At 37.9% G+C, this 26,429-nt stretch overlaps 1 protein-coding gene and 1 long non-coding RNA gene across 5 annotated transcripts in view; one reads left to right on the top strand and one right to left on the bottom strand.

The window, feature by feature from the left end:
* Window positions 1-9,185, top strand: part of LOC141384284 (uncharacterized) — an 11,674-nt gene extending 2,489 nt beyond the window's left edge. The window contains exon 2 of the long non-coding RNA XR_015476089.1: window positions 8,278-9,185. This is a non-coding gene — a long non-coding RNA (uncharacterized LOC141384284). The remainder of the gene's footprint in view (window positions 1-8,277) is intronic.
* rap2ab (RAP2A, member of RAS oncogene family b) lies at window positions 2,746-26,429 on the bottom strand. 4 transcript variants are annotated; one of them, XR_015475440.1, is made up of 4 exons: window positions 25,706-26,429; window positions 6,386-8,499; window positions 5,566-5,849; window positions 4,937-5,308 (listed from the first exon to the last, which is right to left on the bottom strand). XR_015475440.1 is itself a non-coding variant. In NM_001145705.1 (2 exons), the coding sequence occupies exons 1-2, from the start codon at window positions 26,017-26,019 to the stop codon at window positions 8,262-8,264; spliced, it is 552 nt and encodes a 183-aa protein (NP_001139177.1). The 4 variants fall into 4 exon arrangements, 1 of the variants encoding a protein (NP_001139177.1); XR_015475439.1 differs by having other exon boundaries at window positions 2,746-5,308; window positions 5,566-8,499; XR_015475438.1 differs by having other exon boundaries at window positions 2,746-5,849.

Raw genomic sequence — 26,429 nt, 5'->3', positions numbered from 1 at the left:
TCACACAAAATTAACAGAAATATTTTTATATGTAAAATAAAATGTGTAAAAATGATATTAATTTAATGGAAATCAATTTAATTAATATTCCTGAATTAGACTTCTGAGGTGTGACAGGCCAAAATCATCATTTTAAAGGGTCTTTACAGACATTTTGTGTGTGTGTGTTTATAAAAGTACTACTTTCTACTTTCGCTGCCGAGTTAATTTTGATGTTTATTGCTTTAAAAAACAGCCCATATAGAAATCTGATCTATGGCAATATATGCAAACCACATATACAGTTGAAACCAGAAGTTTACATACACTGTATAAAAAGGCACATACCATTTATAAAAAAAGTCAGATGTTAATATGACTAAACTTTTTCTCTTTTAGGTAAGTCAGGATTATCACATGTGTTTCTGTTCTGCTTAATAGCAGAATAATGAGAGAGAGATTTATTGAGAAATTGTTATAACCCTTCTTGAAAGTCCAGTTTCCATACAATAAGATTATTCTGCCTCTGAAAAAGCTCAGATGATGATGTCAAGGTTTTAGAAGTTTCTGATTGGCTGATTGACAACATTTGAGTTAATGTGAGGCACAACTGTAGAATAGTATTTAGGGAAAAGCTCAAACACACTGCTTCCTTGTGTGACAACATGAGAAATAAACAAGCCAGAATCAACAACAAAGCCAGATTACAATTAGCTTAATTACACTGGGAATGTTTGGAGACATGTCCTGTGGTCTGATGGAGCTAAGATTGAACTGTTTGGCCATAATGACCAGTGTTACATTTGGAGGACAAAGGGGAAAGCTGACAAGCCTAGGAACAGCATCCCAACTGTGCAGTATGGGGGCGGCAGCATCATGTTGTGGGGCTGTTTTGCTGCAGGAGGGACTGGTCCACTTCACAGCATAGATGGCATCATGAAGAAAGAACATTATGGAGAAATACTGAAGCAACATCTCAAGACATCAGCCAGGACATTACAACTTGGCCACAAAAGAATCTTCCAAACAGACCATGACCTTAAGCATACTGCCAAATGAGTTAACATGTGCTTTAAGGACAGCAGAGTGAATGTTTTGGAGTGGCCATCACAAAGCCCTGATCTCAATCCTATAGGAAATTTGTGGGCAGAGTTGAAAAAGCTTGTGCGAGCAAGACAGCCAACAAATCTGACTCAGTTACAGCAATTCTGTCAGGAGGAATGAGCCACAACTATTGTGAAAAGCTTGTGGAAGGAGACCCAAAACATTTGACCAAAGTTATACAGTTTAAAAGCGAAGCAAAAAAAGTACCAAGGAAATGTGTGTTTACTTTAAATCTCTAGAATTAAATTCTCTCATTATTCTGGCATTTAGCAAATGTAAATAATTTAGGTAATCCTGACGGACCTAAAATAGTAAACGTTTAGTCTGATTTACCATCAGACATTAAAAGATAAATGGTTATGTTCCTTTTTTAGATTGTATGTGAACTTTTGGTTTTAACAGTATAACATACAAGTTCAAAATATATGTCATAAATGTACATGCTGTATATGCAACATATATGCAAAAATTGCAATAAAATGACATGGTTGTGTTGCAACACAGACTCATTCTTAAAACGTACCCCTATATACCTTTCTGGAGGTCGTGAATTATGTAGCCAGAAGTTCGTATGGCTGTATTTCATCTTTAAAATGAATGTTACGGGCCGGTATGACACTGTTCCTTTTCACGCTTACTAGCTGAAAGCTTACCTCTGTGTGGACGGCTTTCCCACTGTTACCAGTTTGTCCAGTAGCTCGCCGCATAATGTTGGTGGACTTGAGACACAGTGAGGAGTTGACAGCGATGGCAGGGTTCAAGTACAGCAGAGAGCAGGAAAGACAAAACCCAAAAAATAAAATAAACAAGTAAATAACGAGGTAAGAATGTGGTAAAATCTAAAAATGTGGTAAAAATCAGGCGGCAGCGAGGGCTTTTCTTTTTCTTGGAAACACTTTCGGTTAGGTTTAGGTAAGTGGGTGGGCGCTGGTCAATCGGTGCTTTTGAAAACACTAGGTTTAAGGAGGGCAGTGTGTGGGGGTATCAGTTGTTCGGTCAGTCAGTCAGTCAACAGTGGCCTCTGGTGGATTTAAGTGAGAACAGCAAGCACAAATGGCACGCGCGAGAGAAATTTGAGATCTGAAAAAGCGTACACATTGTGGATTTGCGAAAACAAAAAATGCAAAAAAAAAACGTAGCTCCTGGGACGTATTTGCCGCTCTCCAGAAATGTATACAGGGGTACATTTTCAGAATGAGCCTGGGTTGCATTTTTGTGTGCTCATTTAGTTTTCCATATACAAGTTCACAGATATTATCTGTAGTTTTATATATACAGCTGAAGTCAATATTATTCAGATGATGCAATTTTAATTTTTCTAATATTTCCCCAGTGTTTTTCTAACAGAGATATTTATAAACATACATCATAATATGTTATGATAATAGTAACAACATAATAGTTAATTTATAATCACTAATTGACAACATTATTTAATATTTTATTAGTTCTTTTGCAATATACTCTTATTAACTAAGCTTAACTTCATATATTTTTAAAAATATTGTTTTATTCCAGCCAAACTAAAAGAAAAGACTTTCTCCAGAAGAAAATACAATAGGAAATACAGTGATAAATGTGGGAAATATTTGAAAAACTTTACATGAGGGCTAAGAAAGTTGTCTTCAACTGTATATATTTATTTATTTTTCTTCGGTTTAGCCTCTATTACACAGTGGAATGAACCGCCAACTATTCCAGCATATGTTTTACAAATCAGATGCCCTTCCGGCTGCAACCCAGTACTGGGAAACACTTATACATCCTCATACACACACTCATATTCGTATATAATTTAGCTTATTCAATTCCCCTATAGCGCATGTGTTTGAACTTTCGGGGAAACCAGAGCACCTGGAGGAAACCCACACCAACATAAACACAGGGAGAACATGCAAACTCCACACAGAAATGCCAACTGGCCCAGCCAGGGCTATAACCAGCGACCTTCTTGCTGTAAGGCGACTGTGTTAATATCCATATATGTCCATATATCAGATTTGAGCACCCTGTTTGTGGAAAGTGTTGACAGTGTTTGATTACAAATATTTTCCCACCCGATTCAAAGCTTCACAGTCTAGTATCCTAAAGCAAATCCCATGATTGTTTTACTACATTATTACAAAATACATAATTCAGTAATTGCAACATTCTATATCGAGGTGCTAATTAAAAACCACAACATAATCAGCGGAATATTCCCAGCAGTTTCATAAATCAAAACAGACACAACAGACGTTACAAAAGAAAAGTGCTTCTCAGCATCCTATTTGGCTTCCGCAAAGAAAACGTCCCTCAAAAAAGCCGTGGATCCGCAAGTGAACCTCCCAAACGTCTCTCAGCGTCACACTGGAAGAACAAAAACTAGCTCATTCTGGCTCTTTATTAATGGCAGTTTAAGACATCAGGTTCTATATGTGCAAACTAAACGGCGAAGTCAACGCAAACAGCCTCAAACTCAGAATGATCGTGTTCAAAACATGCGGGGAAACCAAAGACTCGAGTATGGTGCACTTTCAGATCCCCTTGACCTTTTTTTTTTTACAGTTTCTATGCTAATCGTTCATCATAATTGCAACACAGGCACAATGGAAATACAGGCTCCAGCCTACATATTTGTGAAACTGCAAAAAACTTTTTAGTTCAACATACGTTTGACTGCATTTTCAAAGTAAAATGAACACTAGGGGGCAGCAACTTTTGTTCCTTTTCACACTAATGATATTTACAGGATATATTATTGACAAATACATGATTATTTTTGTGCAGTTCCTAAATAAACAACACAAAACAACTTAACTCAGTCTATGATTTGTAATAATTATGTTTGCGTTACGTATCTATCTCCATATGGGCAACTTTTCTAGTGTGGTCAGTGTTCTCATAGCTCGCTTTGTATGATGTTCTGCTGCAGATCGCTCGGGTTTGAAGCATGCTTCCACAAAAGAGATTAAAGCAATGTAAAATCAAAGTAAAACTGCATGGTTGCAGTATGCTTTTCTCTTAATTTGCTTTTGAAAACACTATTGGTTGGGTTTAGGGAAGGGTTTAGCTTAGTGGTTCGCTAGCTGATCTGTACAACAAACGCCAGCCTCTCATGGAGGTGTACAAGAAGGATGTGTATCTGAAACGTGCGACAAATCACACCCCAAGGGGTCGATTACACCAAAAGCGGTTTATGCGTCGAGAGGCGCCTCTTTTGAATGGTTTACTAACAGGTGCGAGCATTTTGCTCGCTGCTTATGCGCCCTGCTCGCCTAATGTTTTAACCGCCTGCTGCGCCGCGCGTTTTTGCCAAAAAAAAGTCAACTGAGCGGAAAAAGCACATTACGTCACTCGCGTCTTTTTAATTCTCCAATCACGGGGAAGCAGAGGCGGGGTTTCTGTTGAAGTGCCTGCAGTTTTTGTGTTGTCAAGACAACAACGGAGACTTTTGAAGATGGAGGAGAGACTTGTGGTTGCTGTTTTGAGATATCCGGAGCTGTATGACTCACAAATCTTGAATATCACAATATTTTTAATTATTAAAATTATATTAATACCAACAGCAACACTCTCAAACAATACCCAGCTGATTCAGTCATTGCCTTGTGACATAAAAAAAGCGGACCTCGCTCTTTTTTTTCTTGTCAACAAAAAGGCAGAGTGGTGCGCCTCACATTTGTGGAACGGAAATGTGCGTTTGGTTTGATCGGCCCCTCAACTAATGCATTTCAAATTAGCAAAGATGTAGACAGCGCCCTCTAGTGGATGTGTCATCTGAAATGTGCAATAAAATGTACCCAGAGCGATGTATTTTACATTTCACAAAATATGTAGGCTGAGTCACGTATTTGCAATGAGCCTTGTGTTATTAAGGCGTTTACACACTAAAGAAGGCTGTGAAGGTGTCGGGTCATAAGCAGGAATGCAGTGAACTCAATTTCTAGGAGCTCAACAGATGCTATGGGGAGTTTTTTTTATACTTTTGCTTGCACAAACTCTTGATAATCCATTCCCAATGAAATCCAAAAATGTGCAGGGTTGCTTAAATGGTTAGTTCATCCAAAAACTGAAATAATCCCATCATTTACTCACCCTCAAGGCATCCTAGATGACTTCCTTCTTTCAGTTGAATCCAGTCAGTTATTAAGCAAATGATATTGGGCTTTTCTAGCTTTAATAAAGCACATACATCCATAACACAAAGTGCCTTATATGGCTTTGGGTCATGAGTAAAGCTCTCCTGTAGTGAATCCAAGCATTCAAATCTTTCCAAACAGTTTTTAGTCTAACTTCCGGTCTTCTTCTTCTCCTTCTGTGGTGTATTTTTGGCTGCATTAGTGCCACCAGCAGGACAGGAGTGTGTTTTTCTATCTCTTGAGTGTAAAGTGCATGCGAAGTGAAGAGAGACAGACAAAACACAAACGCATTATACAGATTTAAATCCACATTATTTTCTTACAGAGATGCATGGGTTCACTACAGGAGAGCTTTATTCACTCATTGGAGCCATGTGAGGCACTTTATTATGAATAGATGTGCTTTACTGGACTTCTTTTGGACTGCTGATAATAAACAGACATCATTTGACACTTTAGAGCTGGAAAAGCTCAATATAATTTTGAAAATAACTTTGACTGGATTTGAGAAAAAAGTAAGTCATAAAGACCATTTCAGTCTGGTCATGTCAGTGGTCCATGCTTGTTATCAAACTATTTCATAGCTGTCACATGAGGCAATTCAGTCATAAGTTCATGTTAAAACCGCTGCTATCACAACAATGACTATAGCTACGTCCCAAATCGCATACTTATGCACTATTCTACGCCATTTTGTAGTATAAATAGTGTAAGTATTGTGTTCACACTGAAAACTCTAAAAATAATAAGAGCACTTTAATTACCCGGATGATGCACTCATTCAGTCGTTAAAGTGAAGTGTGTAATGATGGACACTTCACGCACTCACCGACCGCAGGTTTGCTCACGTAGCGGAAGGGGCGGTGCTATCAGGGGCACATGTTGGATAACTTTATTTATTTTGGATGGTGAAAGCAAAATTCTCCTGCGAGAGTGATTATAGCGCCTCCCGATGGTGAATGCAGTTATACTCACGGCAGGTATTATTTGATAATTTGGTCGTTTATTTCACTGATTTGGCAACCGTCAAACGTCATCAGGGAAACGGTTTGAATTTCCACTTAGTAAAAAACATTAGCGTGCCATTTGGGATGACACTACATACATATATTATGCTGTTGAGTGTGTAAGTGCATAAGTACATAGTGCATGAGTGCATAGTATGCTGTTTGGGACGCAGCTTATGTTTGCATGGACATCAGTAATGGAATAATTTCCCCTAATCTAATTAAGACAATAATAAGACGAAGGTGTTAACATGAGTTGCTTTTTGAATGTTCCCTTTATGATCCCGTTTTACATGTTACAGCAAATAATTCGATTAAGGTCATTGCATCACCGCGCTATCCACGTTTCCTTTGGAGTTTCATGTAACTTCAGGTGATTCATTCTTAATTTGTGGACTTTAACTGCAGTTAAAAAACATTTCATGCATGCCACCATGACAAACGAGATATTGGATGTGAGTATGAACTGCTGGAAGAGTGCTGTTTTAATGAAAATTCATATCGCATGCTGAATGAGAGAAAAAAAAACTCAGCATTTCACGATGCAGGTGTCTGTGGTCCTTCATGGACTCGGTAGGTGCAAAGAATAGTGTCAAACAGCCATGTGTGTGTATGTGTGTGTGTGTGTGTGTGTGTGTGTGTGTGTGTGTGTGTCTGTGGACTATCCTGTTGCAAAATGCAACAAAAAGTCATATATGACAGTAATAGTTTGACTGCGTTGTTTATATGTTTATACTGCACTTCAATAATGTGACTTAAATCGGCGTCCTCCACATTTTAATTCATTTCTGTTTAGTTCGATTATGACCTTAATCAGATTCAATTCATCAAAAATCTCTGTTTACATGGTCGACTCTTAATCAGAGTATTGTCTTAATCGGATTATTGGTGTCCATGTAAATGTTCTCAATATGTGGCTGTTTTTGGATTCTCGAAAGCTATGGAAATTGAAAATGTAAAACAGGAGCATTGTTTTTGTTTGCATCCCTCAAAATGGTCATATGCATCTAGGATGCCTTTTTTGGCATAACTTTCTTTTTTGGATGAAACAAGCCATTAGGTTTCTTTTTTTCAACTTTTGTTAGTGAAACCTTCCTGAACTCATGCATTTTCATCTACTGTAAGTCTCCGCAATGCATCATTCTCATTGAAATCAATGGATATGTAGCATTTGAGTTGTGATTTTGTGAAATTTGATTTTGTGAATTTGTCTGCAGAATATCTATGCGGTGCATTATTCCCATCTAAATGGTTAAATTTGCAGCATCAAATAAAAGTGACATTTTCATTATTTCTGCTTGCAATACGTTCCCTTCGTGTTTTACATCTCGGTTTTTGTGGTTTACCATTGAAATCAATCACATTTCTGCATTGCCTAAAGTTTTCGTTTTCAAATGTTTTGTTGGCACAGATTTCCATGCATTTTTTCTGACACATTTTCTGCAGTGCACCATTCTGAATGAAATAAGTGGATCTGTCGTGATGCAAAAGTTTCCCAGCTCAGCTTTCGTCCCATTCCCATTGAAATCAATGGATTTAACATTGTCTGCATTTGCCCACCTTTTGTTTGCACAGCTTATGCAAACCCATGTAAAGTTTCACTTGTTTCTCTGAGATACACTCTTACCGTTAAAATAACTGGGTTTAGTGTTGCCTAAAAATGATCTTTTCAAACTCTTCCTGATACGGCTTTCACAACTCGCTGCATTATTCATTTTCATTTCATCATTCACTCCCATTGAAATCAATGGAATTAAAAAGTTAGGATTTCTCATCCATTTCCAATGCACCATATTCCCAATAAAATCAACGGACTAGAAGAGATTCCTAAAAGTTCTATTTTTCCAACGTTTTTTTGGGATCATTTTTGCAAACTCGTGCATTTCTCACCTACATCTTCTCTAAGCACCATTATAATAATGGCTGTATGTGCAGCGTTCTGTAGTGTGTAAACGCTGTTCACATGTTGTGACGTGTGTTAGAACGGATGCAGCACTTCTGCGATGACCTCCATGTTGAAAAGCCCCCTGTGTTTCCTGATTGCGAGGGGTTATTGTATATTGCAGGAGGAGCAGCACGGGTCTTCTTTATCCGGCTGAGAAGCGTAGTCCATCTGCCTGACGATCTCCGAGAACAGTTCGTCCACCATAGTCTTGCTCTTGGCCGAAGTCTCCATGAACGGACAGCCCCATTCCTCAGCCAGAGCCTGACCCTCGCTCGACGAAACCTCGCGCTCGTTGTCCAGGTCCACCTTATTGCCCACCAAAATCACAGGCACGCGCTCATACCTGTCAAAGAGCAACACATGAGATTAAGAAAAATGTTAAACATGTGAAACGTGAAATGAGGCTTTTCAGCACCAAACTCAACAGTTGGATGGATGGAAAGAAATAGAAGATTTGATAATGGATGTATGATAGAAATAAAAGAAATAAACAGACTACAAATATGGACCATTTCCATGCTGTCCACAGTGTAAACAGTGCATTCAGTAGTGCACAGGGCTGTAACAGCATGTTAGCGTGTACTTGTGAACACAGTAAATGTCAGTAAGCGTGTTTGATCTGATCAGACGTGACTGTGTCCAGCATTATTAATGAAGCACACAATAAGAGCTGATTCAGACCGCTGTGTTGTGTGTGTCAGGTCTGCAGGTGTGAATGTGTGTGGGAGGAAAGCAGAACAGATGAAATGTCACCCGCCGCCGCTGCATGGAGAAAAACACTATTTATAGTCTGAGAGACAGCAGGGACGCCTGGAGTCTGAGAGCTTGTGTCACATCCATGAACATATGCTGGATCTATGATCACAGTCACACTTTCAGCTGCAAACATGTGTGTGTGTGTGTGTGAGTGGAACAGATAGGGTAGAGTTCATTGTTATTGTGAATGCTGACATGATGTACATTGGGTTTGTACACCTTTTATGAAGCGCTGATGAAGAACAGCAATAAAGCCGCCTGGAGAAACACAAACCATTTAACAAGTTTATGATGCAACACGTCTGAGCAACAGAACTCATTTCCCCGCTCAAAAACTAAACAGATATAGCATTAATTATAATGTGTGTCTTTTGGAGTGTCAAAAAATAAAATATCATTCTGTCATAAATAGTGTACTGTATACACACTCGCCGGCCACTTTATTAGGTACACCTGTCTAACTGCATGTTAACGCAAAATTCTAATCAGCCGATCACATGGCATCAACTCAATGCATTTAGGCATGTAGACATGGTCAAGATGATCTGCTGCAGTTCAAACCGAGCATCAGAATGGAGAAGAAAGGGGATTTAAGAGACTTTGAATGTGGCATGGTTGTTGGTGCCAGACGGGCTGACCTGAGTATTTCAGAAACTGCTGATCTGCTTGGATTTTCACGCACAACCATCTCTAGGGTTTACAGAGAATGATCTGAAAAAGAGGAAATATCCAGTGAGCGGCAGTTCTGTGGGCGCAAATGCCTTGTTGATGTCAGAGGAGAATGGCCAGACTGGTTCCAGCTGATAGAAAGGCAACAGTAACTCAAATAAGCACTCGTTACAACCGAGCTCTGCAGAAGAGCATCTCTGAACACACAACACGGCCAACCTTGAGGCGGATGGGCTACAGCAGCAGAAGACCACACCGGGTGCCGCACCTGTCAGCTAAGAACAGGAAACTGAGGCTACAATTCACAAAGGCTCCATTCAACTGTTGTATTAACACTTCAGGCTGGTGGTGGTGGTGTAATGGTGTGGGGGATATTTTCTTGGCACACTTTGAGCCCATCAGTACCAATCGAGCGTCATGTCAACGCCATAGCCTTCCTGAGTATTATTAAAGTATAACGCACCATATCATAAAGCGTGAATCATCTCAGACTGGTTTCTTGAACATGCCAATGAGTTCACTGTACTCAAATGGCCTCCACAGTCAGCAGAACTCAATCCAATAGAGCACCTTTGGGATGTGGTGGAACGGGAGATTGGCATGTCAATATGGAGCAAAATCTCTGAGGAATATTAACAGTAGCTTGTTTAATCTGTGCCGTGAAGGATTAAGGCAGTTCTGAAGGCAAAAAGGGTCCAACCTGGTACTAGTCAGGTGTACCTAATAAAGTGGCCGATGAGCGTAGATCAAATTTAAATGGCTGTGTAATCCAGTTATAATTAATTTATGATTGTTCAAACTACTTCTGTAAAATGAGCTCATTCAACACAATTTTTGAGATTTCTTTAGGACAACTTAATTGTTTTATGTTCACTGCACTTAAATTTAAGTTAACCGATTTGTGGAAAACCTGAATGAATTGTGTGGAGGGCGGCACGGTGGCTCAGTGGTTAGCACGATCGCCTCACAGCAAGAAGGTCACTGGTTCGAGCCCCCACAGTCCAAACACATCTGGGACAGGTGAATTGGTTAAATTGTCCGTAGTGTATGTGTGTGAGAATGAGAGTGTATGGATGTTTTCCAGTGATGGGTTGCACCTGGAAGGGCATCCGCTGTGTAAAACATATGCTGGATAAGTTGGCGGTTCATTCCACTGTGGCGACCCCAGATTAATAAAGGGACTAAGCCGACAAGAAAATGAATGAATGAATGAATTGTGTGGAACCCAGCATTTTTTACGGTTTATTTGTAAAATACTGAAATATAGTCAAGAAGCACACCACACAAACTCCTCATTCACCTGCTCAAAACACTCACAGCAAGCATTTTTGTGTTTAAAAGGAGTCTATTAGACACTTAAACAGACGTCTCGGCTAAAACAAAGCTAAATTTGTTTGGTCAGTAAAAAAATCTCAAAAAATAGACTCAAATAGATGGGCATGAATGACTGCACACGTGAAATCTGTTTGAAAATTAGATTATTGACTCTTATAATTGTCAGACTACTATTACATTTTCACTGACAGCCCAAGATTAGCCTTGTTTTAGCCAAGACATCAATCCTTTAAACACAAAATGTTGGGTACTTGGTGGCATTTTGCTAAACCGTTGTGCCTTTGCATTATCATCTTAATGTCATGCTGATTAAAATAATTGAATACAGTGACAAGCGAGCAAACAGAGCAGCACTAGTTAAGTGACTGTAATTAGGCCGCAGTTTAGCGAAGCGCGAGCCTTCATGAGCCTCAACATCTATTAGTGGATCAGCGAAGTGTGAGAAACGACAGCGAGCAGTCACACGTCTGACTGCAGATCAGACTGAACACACGCATCACTCAAACCAGCCACTGATAATATTAATCAATGCATTAGTTATACAGATGAAGTCAGAATTATTAGCATATCTGAATTATTAGCCCCGATTTCTGTACAATTATGAGATTTTCTCACATTTCTAAACACAATAGTTTTAATAACTATGCCAACTGACCCAGCCGGGGCTCGAACCGAGGTGATGGTGCTAACCACTGAGGCACTGTGCCGCCCAATATATAATATATTTATTACTTGAATATATATAATAATATTTGAAGAAATGTATTTTTAGCTTTTAATTTTTTATTTTATTTGGTGGAAAATAAAAATTTATATTTTTTAAATGCTTTTTTAATCCATATATATATATATATTTTTTTATAAATGTATTTTTTGTTTTTAAATTTTTATTAAAATAAATAATCATACTAGTAACATGCAAAGTCATGCTAGAATCATGCTAACAACATGCTAAATCATGCTAACAAGCTAATTCATGCAAACAAGCTAATTCATGCTAGACTCATGTTAACAACATGCTAATTAATGCTAGAATCATATTAGTGACATGCTAATTAATGCTAATATCATGCTAACAGCATGCTAATTTATGTTAGAATGATGCTAGTAACATGCTAATTAATGCTAGAATCATGCTAACAACATGCTAATACATGCTAGAATCATGCTAATTCATGCTAGTAACACATCTCTAATTACTGATTTATTTTATCTTTGCCATGATGACAGTAAATAATATTAGACTAGATATTCTTCAAGACACTTCTATACAGCTTAAAGTGACATTTAAAGGCTTAACTAGATCAATTAGGGTAAAGTTAAGGTGATTAGGCAAGTCATCGTATAACAGTGACATTTGAGATCTGAATAAGCGTACACAGCAGCCTCTGGTGGATTCGTGAAAACAAAAACGGCAAAAAAATGTATCTCCTGGGATGTATTTGGCGCTCTCCAGAAATGTATATTGGGGTACATTTTCAGAATGAGCCTGGGTTGGGACTTTAAGCTCAAACTGAGCAGTACAAATAGGGTAAATCAAGCTTTTTATTTCACAGCTAAAACACTCAATCACTATTGCAAATACATACAGTCAGATCGTCTGAGACGGGTTTCTCTAAACTCAACGGCCTCCAGATTTCAGTCCTGAGTGAAATGAGCTCAGTGTGACTGTGATTGATGACTGAGAGAGTGAAAGTCTAGTGTTTTCCTGTCCGTCTGTCCAACAGTGTTCCTCTGTCCAGCACTGAAGCTCTCTGAAACGCTTCGACCCCTTTAACAATTCAACATTTCAGCACAAAAACAGATGTGATTCTCCAGAGGCCCTGCTGAAGCGCTGCATGCTGGGACACTTTTGGACAGAAATGCTGGTCGGCTACATGCTGATTCACAGAGAAACAAAGAAACCTTAATCAAAACAAAGAGCCGAATGTTTGCTCCTTGAAGTTTGCCAACAAAAAAAGGCTCTGTGTGAAATTAAAAGCAGAATTGGGGGAATCAGCTGCAGAATGAGCTAAACACAATGATCTGGATGGAAACTGTGATCGAAGAGAATAAAGTTTTTGAACACTGTATTGAAGATCATGTGGGAGAATTGTAATATATAATATTCATCCTACATCATTTTCCTTCTGCTTAGTCCCTTTATTCATCAGGGGTCACCACAGCGGAATGAACCGCCAACTTATCCAGCATATATTTTACACAGTTGATGCCTTTCCAGCTCCAACGCAGTACTGGGAAACACCCGACACTCTCACATTCACACACACAAACACACACACACACACACACACACACACACACAGACACACAGACACACACACATACATACACTACGACAATTTAGTTAATCAATTCCGCTATACCATGTGTTTGGACTGTGGGGGAAACCGGAGCACCCGGAGGAAACACACATGAACACAGGGGGAACATGCAAACTCCACACAGAAATGCCAACTGACCCAGCCGGGGCTCGAACCGAGGCGATGGTGCTAACCACTGAGGCACTGTGCCGCCCAATATATAATATATTTATTACTTTAATATATATAATAATATTTGAATAAATGTATTTTTAGCTTTTAATTTTTATTTTATTTGGTGGAAATTTTTTTTAAATATTTTTAAATGCTTTTTTTTATCCATATATATATATATATATATATATATATATATATATATATATATATATATATTAATAGATGTATTTTTCGTTTTTAATTTTTAATTAAAATAACTAATCATGCTAGTAACATGCAAATTCATGCTAGAATCATGCTAACAACATGCTAAATCATGCTAAAATCATGCTAACAAGCTAATTCATGCTAGAATCATGCTAGTTACATGCAAATGCATGCTAGAATCATGCTAACAAGCTAATTAATGCTAATATCATGCTAACACCATGCTAATTTATGTTAGAATAATGCTAGTAACATGCTAATTAATGCTAAAATCATGCTAACAACATGCTAAATCATGCTAACAAGCTAATTCATGCTAGAATCATGCTAACAACATGCTAAATCATGCTGAAATCATGCTAACAAGCTAATTCATGCTAGAATCATGCTAACAACATGCTAATTCATGCTAAAATCATGCTAACAACATGCTAAAACCATGCTAACAAGCTAATTCATGCTAGAATCATGCTAGTTACATGCAAATTCATGCTAGAATCATGCAAACAAGCTAATTCATGCTAGACTCATGTTAACAACATGCTAATTCATGCTAGAATCATGTTAGTGACATGCTATTTAATGCTAATATCATGCTAACAGCATGCTAATTTATGTTAGAATCATGCTAATAACATGCTAATTAATGCTATAATCATGCTAACAACATGCAAATACATGCTAGAATCATGCTAACAACATGCTAATTAATGCTAGAATCATGCTAATTCATGCTAGTAACATGCTAATTGATGCTAGAATCATGCTAATTCATGCAAGTAACATGCTAATTAAAGCTAGAATCATACTAGTAACATGCTAATTCATGCTAGAATCATGCTAATTCATGCTTGAATCATGATAATTCATACTAGTAACATGCTAATTCATGCTAGAATCATGCTAATTCATGCTAGTAACATGCTAATTCATGCTAGAATCATACTAGTAACATGCTAATTCATGCTAGAATGATGCTAATTTATGCTAGAATCATGGTAATTCATACTAGTAACATGATAATTTATGCTACAATTATGCTAGTAACATGCTAATTCATGCTAGAATTATGCCAGAAACATGCTAATTCAAGCTAGAATCATACTAACAGGCTATTTACACTTTAAAACCACTTCAAACTTTCAGACTCAGCTTTTCAAGCCACCATAAAGTTTGTCCTCAAACTTTAATATCTAGTTATATATATTATATTATTGTTAATATATTATTATTAATATTATTATTACTTTAAATTATTATTAAGAATAATTGAAAAGCTGTAGTAGAATGTTTTTAATTATAATAAACTCTGAAAAAACCTAAAAGTTGTTATTAGTGTTCATTAGTGCATCAATTATTCATTTTTTTTTCTGCTTAGTCCCTTTATTAATCTGGGGTTGCCACAGCGGAATGAACCGCCAACTTATCCAGCAAATGTGTTACTCACCTATGCACTCTCATTCACACTCATACACTATGGCTAATTTAGCTTACCCAATTCCCCTATAGCGCATGTGTTTGGACTGTGGGGGAAACTGGAGCACCCGAAGGAAACCCACACCAACACAGAGAGAACATGCAAACTCCACACAGAAACTGGCCAAGCTAGGACTTGAACCAGCAAACTTCTTGCTTTGAGACCACAGTGCTAACCCCTGAGCCACCGTGTCACCACATAAATCTACAGAATAAGAAACACTGAACGAATCTTTTGAGTGAACAATGATTCGAATCACTGCGATGAATCATAAACAATGGCATGATCGTGTTTCGTAGATGAACTATCACAATACAACACTTCTGTAAATGAAAAGAGCAAACCGCAAAAGCAACAAAGGAGCCGATCTGTAAAAGAAATGAGACTGGAACACAACACAGAATCCCCGAGCTCATGAAAACACTGGAGGTAAATCAAACTAAATGTGGAGAAGCATCAAAGCAGAGCAATTTTAAGTCATGCAGCATTGATGAAGGCCTCCGAGAGCAGAGAAACACACATGAAGACGGATGAGCTGAAGTCAGTCTTTATCTTCAGCAGCTCAACACAAAGCCTGAGTCTGAACATCGGTTCATGAACATCAATAGAGCTTCAGTCAGACCACAAACAACACTACATCAAATCAGCATGCATTGTGTTCATATGCAATCCACAGGGGCAGTTGAAGTCTGAATTATTAGCCCCCCTATTTATTCCACCCCCCCCCCCCCCCACCAACTTATGTTTGAAATGTGTCACATTTGTAATCATAATAGTGTTAATAAGTCATTTCTAATAACCGATTTCTTTTCTCTTTGCCATGATGTTTTTTATTAAAATAGACTGAAAAAACGTCAAATGTGTTATTATTATTATTATTATTATTATTATTATTATTATTATTATTATTATTTCCTTAAATGTATTTATTAAAAAAATAACAAAAATATTAATAATGAAAAAAGGGAAGGTCTAATAGAAATACAGCAAAGAGACAAAAAAAGAAAAATAATAGAAAAATATAATTAAAAAGAATAGATCTGTCAGAGATCCACATTTATAATTACAATAAATAATCATAAAACAACCTGCACTGATATGAATCTGCAGTCCTCTTCCAGAAAAGTTATGATTTAGGAATTACATTAAAGGCAAAAAGCAGATTAACATATTGTAGAAACCTGTTGTAGAATCATTATATAAACAGCTTTAAATTGGTCTTAAAATGACAATAATATCACTTATTAAACTAATTTCTGACAATATATCCCACAACAGAAATGACTTATCAAGACAAGCCTATATATATATATGCATAAATTATATTTATATTATAATTACATGTTTAATACAATTACAAAGTTATAAATATATAAAGTTATTGTATAATGATGGTTTGTTCTGTAGACTATCGAAAAAAAGTATAGCTTGAAGGGGCTAATAATATTGAACTTAAAATGGTTTAAAAAAAAATTAAAAACTGCTTTTATTCTAGCCGAAATAAAACAAATAAGACTTTCTCCAGAAGAAAAAATATTATCAGACATACTGTGAAAATTTCCTTGCTCTGTTCAACATCAATTAGGAAATATAAAAAAAAAATAAAGGGGGGCTAATAATTCAACTGTATATATATATATATATATATATATATATATATATATATATATATATATATATATATATATATATATTTTTTTTTTTTTTTTTAATAAATGTATTTTTAGTTAAAAAAATTCTATTGTTTTTAATCTTTTACAAAAATATTGGTAAAAAATATATTATTTTCAAAATGCATTTTTATCAATATAAAAATATATAATTCTAATAATATTATTAATGTATAATTATTATTACTTCTACTATTATTAAGAAAAAATTTTAAAGCTGCAGTAATGTTTTAATTATAATAGACTGTAAAAACATCAAATGTGTTATTATTATTATTATTATTTGTTTAAATTAATTTATTAAAATTATAACAAAAATATTAATAATGAAAAGAGGGAAGGTGCAATAGAAATACAGCAAAGAGAGAAAAAAAGAAAAATAATAGAAAAATATAACTGAAAAGAATAGATCTGTCAGAGATCCACATTTATAATGTGAACCGCCAACTTATCCAGCATATGTTTTACATAGCGGAGACCCTTCCAGCCGCAACCCAGTACTGGGAAACACCCACACACACTTATTCAAACACACACTCATACACTACAGCCAATTTAGTTCATCAATTCCCCTATAGCGCATGTGTTTGGACTGTGGGGAAAACCGGAGCCCCCACGCAAACACGTGGAGAACATGCAAACTCCACACAGAAATGCCAACTGGCCCAGTCGAGGCTTGAACCAGTGACTGACTGAGCCACCCTACAACATTAACAATACAGTAAAACAATACATTTGCACTGTAGGTCTGCATGGAGAACATCATCATGTCTCACAGGAGAGATCATTACACATAACTCCATTAGGCATTTAGACACTAATTAGCATCATTTTAACACATTTCCCAGTATGTAAATGCTTCTCGGAGAATCACACAGACTATGTGAAAGTGCACAGACTGTGTGTGTGGGACGCGTCGAGTCTATGTGTGTGTGTGTGTGTGTGTGTGTGTGAAACACCTGCTGCAGCTAAATTGAATACGTGTGTGTTTTAATCTCAATTGATTAGAGAGTGTTTAGCATGAGATGTGAAGCCGCGGATGGACGGCACTAATGCACTTGTGATGTTTCTTTGGCTTCCAGCAGCAGCACAATCTCATTTATATTTCGGTGAGTGTGCAAATGTTGAGCTGTAGTTTTGATCCGCCGTCTCAGCATGAATCTGCCTGCTTCTTAAAGCAGATTAACAACCTGTGCCAGAGCTTTACACACATTCTGCTGCTTCTGCCGTAAAACGCTGCCAATTCAATTCATAACGCCAGAGATAAAACTCAATACATGTACAGTTGAAGTCAGAATTATTCGCCCTCCTGTAAAGTTCTTTGCAGATATTTCCCAAACGATGCTGAACAGATTCAGGAATTTTTCACAGTATTTCCTATAATATTTTTAAGTCTTATTTGTTTTATTTCAGCTAAAATAAAAGCAGTCCCTAATTTTTTAAACCCATTTTAAGGTCAATATTATTAGCCCCCTTAAGCATTATTAGTTTTGGATTGTCTGCAGAACAAACCCCTGTTCTACAATGACTTGTCTAATTACTAGGGTTGGGTACTGAAACCCGGTGCCATACGCATTTGGAACCGGTATACACTGGATCAAATCAACATATGAATTTCGGTGCCTAATTTCCATGCATTTTACTGTGCGTTCACACCGAAAGTGGCGAGAGCGTCAAAACTCACCACGTTGATCTCATATTTAAAGGAGTCATTGCAGAATTTTAGTTACATTCCTGCATTAAACATGTTTCTAGCGTGTTCTTTAGGTTTACAATCCAAAAAAGAATTAAGGAACCTGAGTGTTATTTTCGATTGTGATCTTAATTTTAAATCTCATATTAATTAAGTTACAAAAACTTGTTTTTATCATTAAAGAAATGTCGCCAAAATTCGTTCTTTCCAATTTTTTGATGATGCCAAGAAATTAATTCATGCTTTTATTTTCTCTCGCCTTGATTATTGCAATGCTATTTATACTGGTCTACCTAAGGGTTCTATAATGAAGTTGCAACTGATACAAAATGCAGCAGCCAGAGTTTTAATGAAATTGAAGAAACGAGAGCACATCACACCCGTATTAATAGAATTACACTGGTTACCCGTGCACCAAAGAATAGATTTTAAGATTGTTTTATTGGTTTATAAAGCACTACACAACATGACACCTTCCTACATTTCCGACTGTTTATCAAAATATAACCCAAACCGTTTGCTACGCTCTTCTAGCGCTGGGCTTTTAGAATTTTACTCTGTAAACCTGATGCCATCTGGCGGCACTTCTTTTAGCCATTATGCTCCTAAAATTTGGAACTGTCTCCCTCTTGAAGTGAAAGAATCCCCTAGTATTCATGTTTTTAAAAAGCGTGTTAAGACACATCTTTTTAAAATTGCATATGAATACACAAGCTTTTTAGGTGTATGCATTTTATCTTTATTGTTGTAGGTTTATGTATGGATGTATGGTGTGTGCTTGCATACATAAGGACTATTGTGTGCGTGATCATGTGGATATATGATTATATTTGCTTATATCTGAGTATATGTGACAAGTTTATGTGGTCTGTTTTAACGCTTTTTTGTTGTTGTTTGTGAGGCACTTTGAGATGCATGTATGTTGGAAAAGTGCTATACAAATAAAATGTATTATTATTATAAATCAGTTATTAGAGATGAGTTATTACTGGCTTCCTGCTTTGCTACTGTTCGGACGTCTTTGCCTGCTGCTCCGCTTCTTGCACTCTTGCTTTTATATTTTACACTCTAATTTTAACTTGATCCTTTCAGCACAGTGCTCAAACGACACCGCTTGAAGATCAACATCGAATCTACAAAACAACTTTACCAACAATGTAGAAAAAGCCAACGTGGGTGTCTTAAGGAGCACAAATACAGCATATGGGCTCTTACATGCAGTTGTGTTATCACTCATAGAGCAAGTCATATCTCTCCGGCACCATGTTTGGGATGCTTTTCATGGACCGGCCCCCATGACAAACTAATTGAATAGCCTAAATAGCCTAAAAATTTAATAATTAATTAGACTTTGTGCCTATGTAACCCCGCCGGTCCTACGCCACCCAACCCGACCCGAGCTGGAATCGAACCGGCGACCTTCCGCATGGAAGTCGGTTGCTCTACCAAGGAGGCTAAAGACTATGACCTCTAGCATCTGTCGCTAGAGCACCTTTAGAGGTCAGAGGAGTGAGTTTTACCTGCGCAGCACTTACTAGCTGGCCTCCGTTACACTCACCCCCTAAACCTCACTCCCATCCGGGTCACGGCACCAATGTAACCCCGTCGGTCCTATGCCACCAACCCAACCCAAGCTGGGATCGAACCAACCCGCTCCGAGCTGGTATCGAACCGGCGACCTTCCGCATGGGAGTCGGTTGCTCTAACAAGGAGAGCCTCTAGCGTCTGTCGCTAGAGCACCTTTAGAGGTCAGAGGAGTGAGGTTTACCTGCACAGCACTCCATTACACCTGGATTATTAAAATAGAGCCCTACAGCGCAGGTGTAAAAGGGCATGTCCAAATTCACTTTTGCTATTATACACTGTCAGGGAATTGAGCTCTGTGTCATGATGTGCTTACTGCAGTAAAGTGGCCATTTACCGTGACATCACCTGAATAAATAAAGCTCTTTGCTAGCACTACTGTTCACAGTGATATCATCGCACAATACTCCAGGGTGCTCCTGATATTAAATGCATGGGTTACTGTATTTCTCACGACACATCTGAATAGACGGCAAATGAAAGTAGACAATGTGGGAAAAAGTGCATAAATAAGAGCGTTTCTGCTTGAGGATCTGACGGGATAATTCAGGCCTTTCAGGTTGCACGGCTGAATCTTTTGTCTCTGTGTGGCGTTGAATTGTTTCTGTAGGTCGGGTTTATGACGGCGGTGTGTTCAGAGCTCTTTCTGGAGAAAAACACACACAAACAATGCAGCATCTGTTTCTGGGCCTTAGGTTAAATTATGAACGATTATAATGGACGCTGCCTCCCATTGGAGATTACTAGGGCCAGACGGAATCTGCTGACGTTTTTTGCTATTTCTGCAGAGAATTTTGGTCAGGGTTCAACGCTAAGGATTTTTTTCTACTGGTCCGATCGGGCAAGTGGTTTAGATTTTTACTTGCCCTGCCAAATTTTCACTGGCCCCACCAAAAAAAGGGAAGTTAATAGCTATTTTTAACCACATATTTTAAATAATGCGTCAAAAATAAAGTCTGTAAATCTAGAATTTCAGTACTTAAAAAACAATTGTTATGCTATGCAAACTAAAAGAGTAGTATGGAAAATGTGGAGGCATTTTATTGCAGTTTGAAATTATTTAACAAAAGGTGGCTGACTTGTCAAACTGACGGCAAACTGTGCATAACATCACTTCATTATTGTTTTGTCGTGTTGTTTCCATGTAAATGTCTACTTCCAACATGTTAGAGACATTTTCGTTTAGCCTTTTAATTTGGTGTTGCCGCCATGTTGCTGTTTCTACGCTGTACTGGTTGTTACCAGGTAAGAAAAAAAAAATAGCATGGTCAAATCAATCAGATAAGATGAATCGGAAAGCAATATGTTGTTTACGACATTACAGAGAAGGTAGCATTTAAAGATTTAAAAGCACAAACTTAAAATGCACGCAATTGACAAATAGTCACTGACAAATTAAATGTTAGTGACAAGGCAGCACTGTCCCAATCGGGCCAGTAATGATCCGGTCTACTGTCCCAAGTGTCTCTCACGCTGGCCCTAGGCCACCGGGCAGTCCTTATTGTTGAGCCCTGATGGTAAAAATTATTTTGGGAGTATCATAACTAAAACCTTAGTATATGAAATAAAAAATAATATCTTTTTAACTTTTATTTAATGTTTAAAATACAGATCCAATTAGATTAACTTTATTTGGTAAATAAAGAAAGTTTGTCATGTAATATATTTAGTACTTATCTAGACATAAAATATTACTGTATAAGCTGCATTGTACATAAATCAGATGAACATTTTCACATTAGTCAATAATATTACTGAAATTAATAAAAACTGAATAAATATAGATTTACACACATTTACTCAAGTAAATAAACAGAATTAATGATGGGCTAAAAATCTGCGTGCACAGATTCCAGGTGGGTCTATAGATTACTAACAGGTGCTGCTGTTCGACTACACACTCAAGTGTTTCCATCCTGGAAAACCTCAGAAAGTTTTGTACTTATGTATTTATTTGCTGCATTTTTTTCTAGTTAAGTGATTTAAATCTTGCTTAGCACTTTTTCTTTATATACAGCGGGGGGAATAAGTATTGAATATTTTCTAAAGTATTCCCATATATTTTAAAGATGCTCTTGACTTGAAACTTTCCCCAGATGTTAGAAATCCATATAGGCAAAACTAATTAGTTTACAAATGAAGTTCTGTGTAATAAAATGAAACGACGCAGGAAAAAAAAAAGTGTTGAACACATGAAATAAGGAAGGTGTAGCTCGGCAGTGAAAGCCCAGACAGCAGCTGAAATCTCTCAGTAGTCCTTCAGCAACCCTCTGCCCTTCATTAGTGTAGTAAATGACAAGTAAACATGATGGCTCGTTTCCACTGACTGGTGCAGAATGGTACGGTTCAGGTCAGTACGGGTCACCTTTGTCAGGCTTGATTTTCCACTACCAAGGGTACTCTTTTAGTGGGCGTGGTGTACTACAGAAAGTTTAAGTCAACGTCATTCTCACTCGAGAAAATGTCTACAGTAAAGCCATATACAGGTCGTTGACAAATCATATGAGAAGCACAAAACAGATGCTTTACACACATAAATACTTGTGTTTAAATGTTTACTTTTCTATCAACATGATTTGATTATAACTACAGATCAATAACAGCGTGAAATAGCCCACTGTAACGTCTGCAATTACATAAAATAAATAAATAAATGAACATATATGAGCACATGCAGACCCTTACAGTCTTTGATATGTTACCAACTACAAAAGAACTACACACAGCAGACATTTAGTCCTTATTTGGGTTCAAAAACAACACGCAATATAGCCCTGCAAACCTCTCATGTGTGTCTGTAATCTTCAGCAGCACATGTAGACTCTGTTAGAAAGGCATTCTGTCATTCCCAGTTCATAACAGCTCAGCGTGTACGTCGGCAGGCTCGAGATGCGGAGAGGGGTCGACCACGGCGACCGGTTTCGAGTCCGGGGAAGAGCAGTTCCAGCAATCAGGTAAGACGAAAACAGAATCCCAAAAATTAAGTGAACGAGTTTCGTGACGGTGAGAACGCGGCGAAATCCGAAAACGCGGTGGAATTTAAAAAAAAAATCAGGGCTTTTATTTTTTGGACGGCTTTTGTGAATTGTTGCTCGGGTTTAGGGAAGCGAGCGGGCGGGCGGGTCGATCGGTAAAATTGGTTGGGTTCGGGGAAGGAGGAGGGCGAGTCGGCCGATTGGCCGGGCGCGCAGTCAATCATCCGGTCAGTCAGACAGCGGCCCCCGGCGGGTTCACGCAAATGTTTGCGCCCGCGAGATGGGTCTGAGGTGCGAAAAAGCGCGCAACAGCGGCCTCTCGTGAAAACAAAAACTGCAGCCGTACGTACCTGCCGGGACGTATTCCGCGGTCTCCAGAAACGTCCGCGGGACTACATTTCCACGATGAGCCTCGGTTGAACATCAAGCACTGAGTTCAACTAAATGAACAACTAAAGGATAGAGTTGACCATGAAGACGGGGTTCGAGTCCGATGAAGAACGGTCCCAGAAAGCCACCACACAGCTATAGTAACATACAACAAATGTAAGTAGGTATTTTGGCCATGGTGTCAATACTGAAGTGCCATGTACAGTTATGATGCAATAAATCCATATTATTTTCCTCCTGGTAAAATGATGGTAACACAATGGATATTTGAGTAGGCAATACCATGTTTTTGGACATTTACCATAGTTAATTTCCAAATAACAACATCCAGAAATGTAAGTGGGTATTTTGGTATTGAAAAATAGTACACCCTGTAAGACTGAGACGAAAGCAACAAACTAAAAACAACATGTATTACCCCGTTTAAGACATTTACCATGGTAAATGTCCAAGTTTAGTGATAGTAGTATGCTATTTTACCATCACGCAGCTATAGTAAAACTTTGAGAAATGTAAGTGGGTATTTTGATCCGGTACAAAAGTGTTAGTGTATGATAATGTAATTTTACCGTGGTACTTACTGTACATTTAAGATGAATTGTTTTTGGATGTGCACCAAATACTGAAGTACCATGACATGATAAAAAAACACGCTGGTGCCATGCAAAGTTATGATGTCATGAGGAATAAGTTTATATTATATTCATCCTGCTTAAATGATGGTAACACAATGGAAATTTAAGTAGGTTATACTATGTTTTTGGACATTCACCATAGTAAATTTCCAAATAACAACATCTAGAAATGTAAGTGGGTATTTTGGTCTTGTATGATGGTGTTAGTGTATGATACTGTCATTTTACCATGGTACATACTGTAAGATCAAGTTGAAAGCAGCACACTGAAAAAAATGCACATTTACCATGGTAAATATTCATGTTTTGTGATAGTAGTATGCTGTTTTACCATCGCACAGCTAGTAAAACATTCAGAAATGTAAGTTGGTATTTTGGTCTTGTACAAAAGTGTTTGTGTATGATACTGTCATTTTACCATGGTACATTCTGTAAGTTTGAGATGAATGCAACAAAGAAAAAAAACATGTATTACTCCATTTTAGGACATTTACCATGGTATATTTTAACCATTGTACTGCTATGATAAAACATTCAGAAATGTAAGTGGGTATTTTGGTTATGCATGATGGTGTTAGTGTATGATACTGTCATTTTACCATGGTACATTCTGTAGGTTTGACATGAAATGTTTATGGACGTGTAACAAATATTGAAGTACCATGACATGAAAAAACAAGGTGGTGCCTTGGAAAGCTGGAAATACCATGTTTTTGGACATTTACCATGGCACATTTCCAACCATCACACTGCTGAAGTAAAACACCCAGTATTTACCATGTAAAGTTATGATGTCTTAAGAAATAAGTCCATATTATAGTCATCCAGCTAAAATGATTAACACATTGTAAATGTACATATCAACCATTGCACTGCTATAATAAAGCATCTAGAAATGCAAGTGGGTATTTGGGTCTTGTATGATGGTGTAAGTGTATGATACTGTGATTATACCATGGTACATACTGTAAGATTGAAATGAAAGCAACAAATAAAAAATAATTACATCTACCATGGTAAATTTCCAAGTTCTGTCATAGTAGTATGCTACTTTATCATCACACAGCGATAGTAAAGCATCAGCAAATGTAAGTGGGCATTTTGGTCTTGTACCATGGTGTCAATACTGAAGTACCATGACATGAAAAAACACGGTGGTGCCATGTAAAGTTGTGATGCAATAAATCCATATTATATTCATCCTGCTAAAATGATGGTGACACAATGGAAATTTGAGTAGGCGATGTTTTTGGACATTTACCATGGTACAGCATGAAGCAATGTAAGAGGGTATTTTGGTTTACACCATGGTGTTACTGTATAATATTGTCATTTTGCCAAGCTACATTCAGTAATATTGAGAAAAAGCAACAAAAACAAGTATTACCCTGCTTTAGGAAATTTACCATGGTAAATTTCCAAGTTTTGTCACAGTAGTATGTCATTTGATCATCACACAGCTGTATTTAAACATCAAGAGATGTAAATAGGTATTTAGTCTTGTACAATTGTGTTAGTGTGTGATACTGTCAATTTACCATGGTAAATACTGTACGTTTGAGATGAAATGTTTATGGACGTGTACTGAAGTACCATTTGAAAGTTATGGTTCCGTAATGAACAAGTCCTGCTAAAATGTTAATAACTCAATAGGCTGGTGTTTCCACGAAGATCTTACCTCTTGACCCGGATGATCTGGTCCCTCATGGGCTTGATGTCCTGGAAGCTCTGCTGGTTGACCAGGCTGTAGACCAGGATGAAGCCCTGCCCGTTCTTGATGTAGAGATCCCGCATGGACGCGAACTGCTCGGTGCCGGCCGTGTCCAGGATCTCCAGCACCGACGGCGACGAGTCCACCTCGATCTCCTTGCGGTAGAAGTCTTCGATGGTCGGGTCGTACTTCTCGATGAAGGTCCCGGTCACGAACTGCACGGTGAGCGCGGATTTGCCGACCCCTCCGCTGCCGAGCACCACCACCTTATACTCGCGCATTGCGCCGCGAGCGGATCCGACGAGACGCGCGCGTTGTGGAGCCCAGCTAACAGCGGTGTGACTCGCCTTGAATACTGCAGAAGTGGAGCAGACGCGGAGCCATGGCTGACTGTATTACAACGCTCACCACAGAGACAAATAACACAGGCGCACAAAGAGCCAATGCGCGGACTTCATGGCATCTGCAAGCGCCTATTAGAGCCAGACATCTGCTTGAAGATGTAACCTCTAGAAACGCGATGCGCGAGCATGTTTAGCTTGATGAAACGCGTAAAGATGAGCATTACGCGTCGCGTCAGCGCGTAATTTGGAGAGCTTTAAGGATACTGCTGCATTCCTGAATAGGAGATGCACGCTATTCTGCATCTTCCAGCATACTCAACCGCCATACTCTCGGGTGGAGACCTTCT

The sequence above is a fragment of the Danio rerio genome, chromosome 1 (genome assembly GCF_052040795.2).
Source record: "Danio rerio strain M-AB ecotype USA chromosome 1, GRCz13ab, whole genome shotgun sequence".
Taxonomy (NCBI): Eukaryota; Metazoa; Chordata; class Actinopteri; order Cypriniformes; family Danionidae; genus Danio; species Danio rerio.
This window is presented reverse-complemented; position numbering and strand designations above follow the sequence as displayed.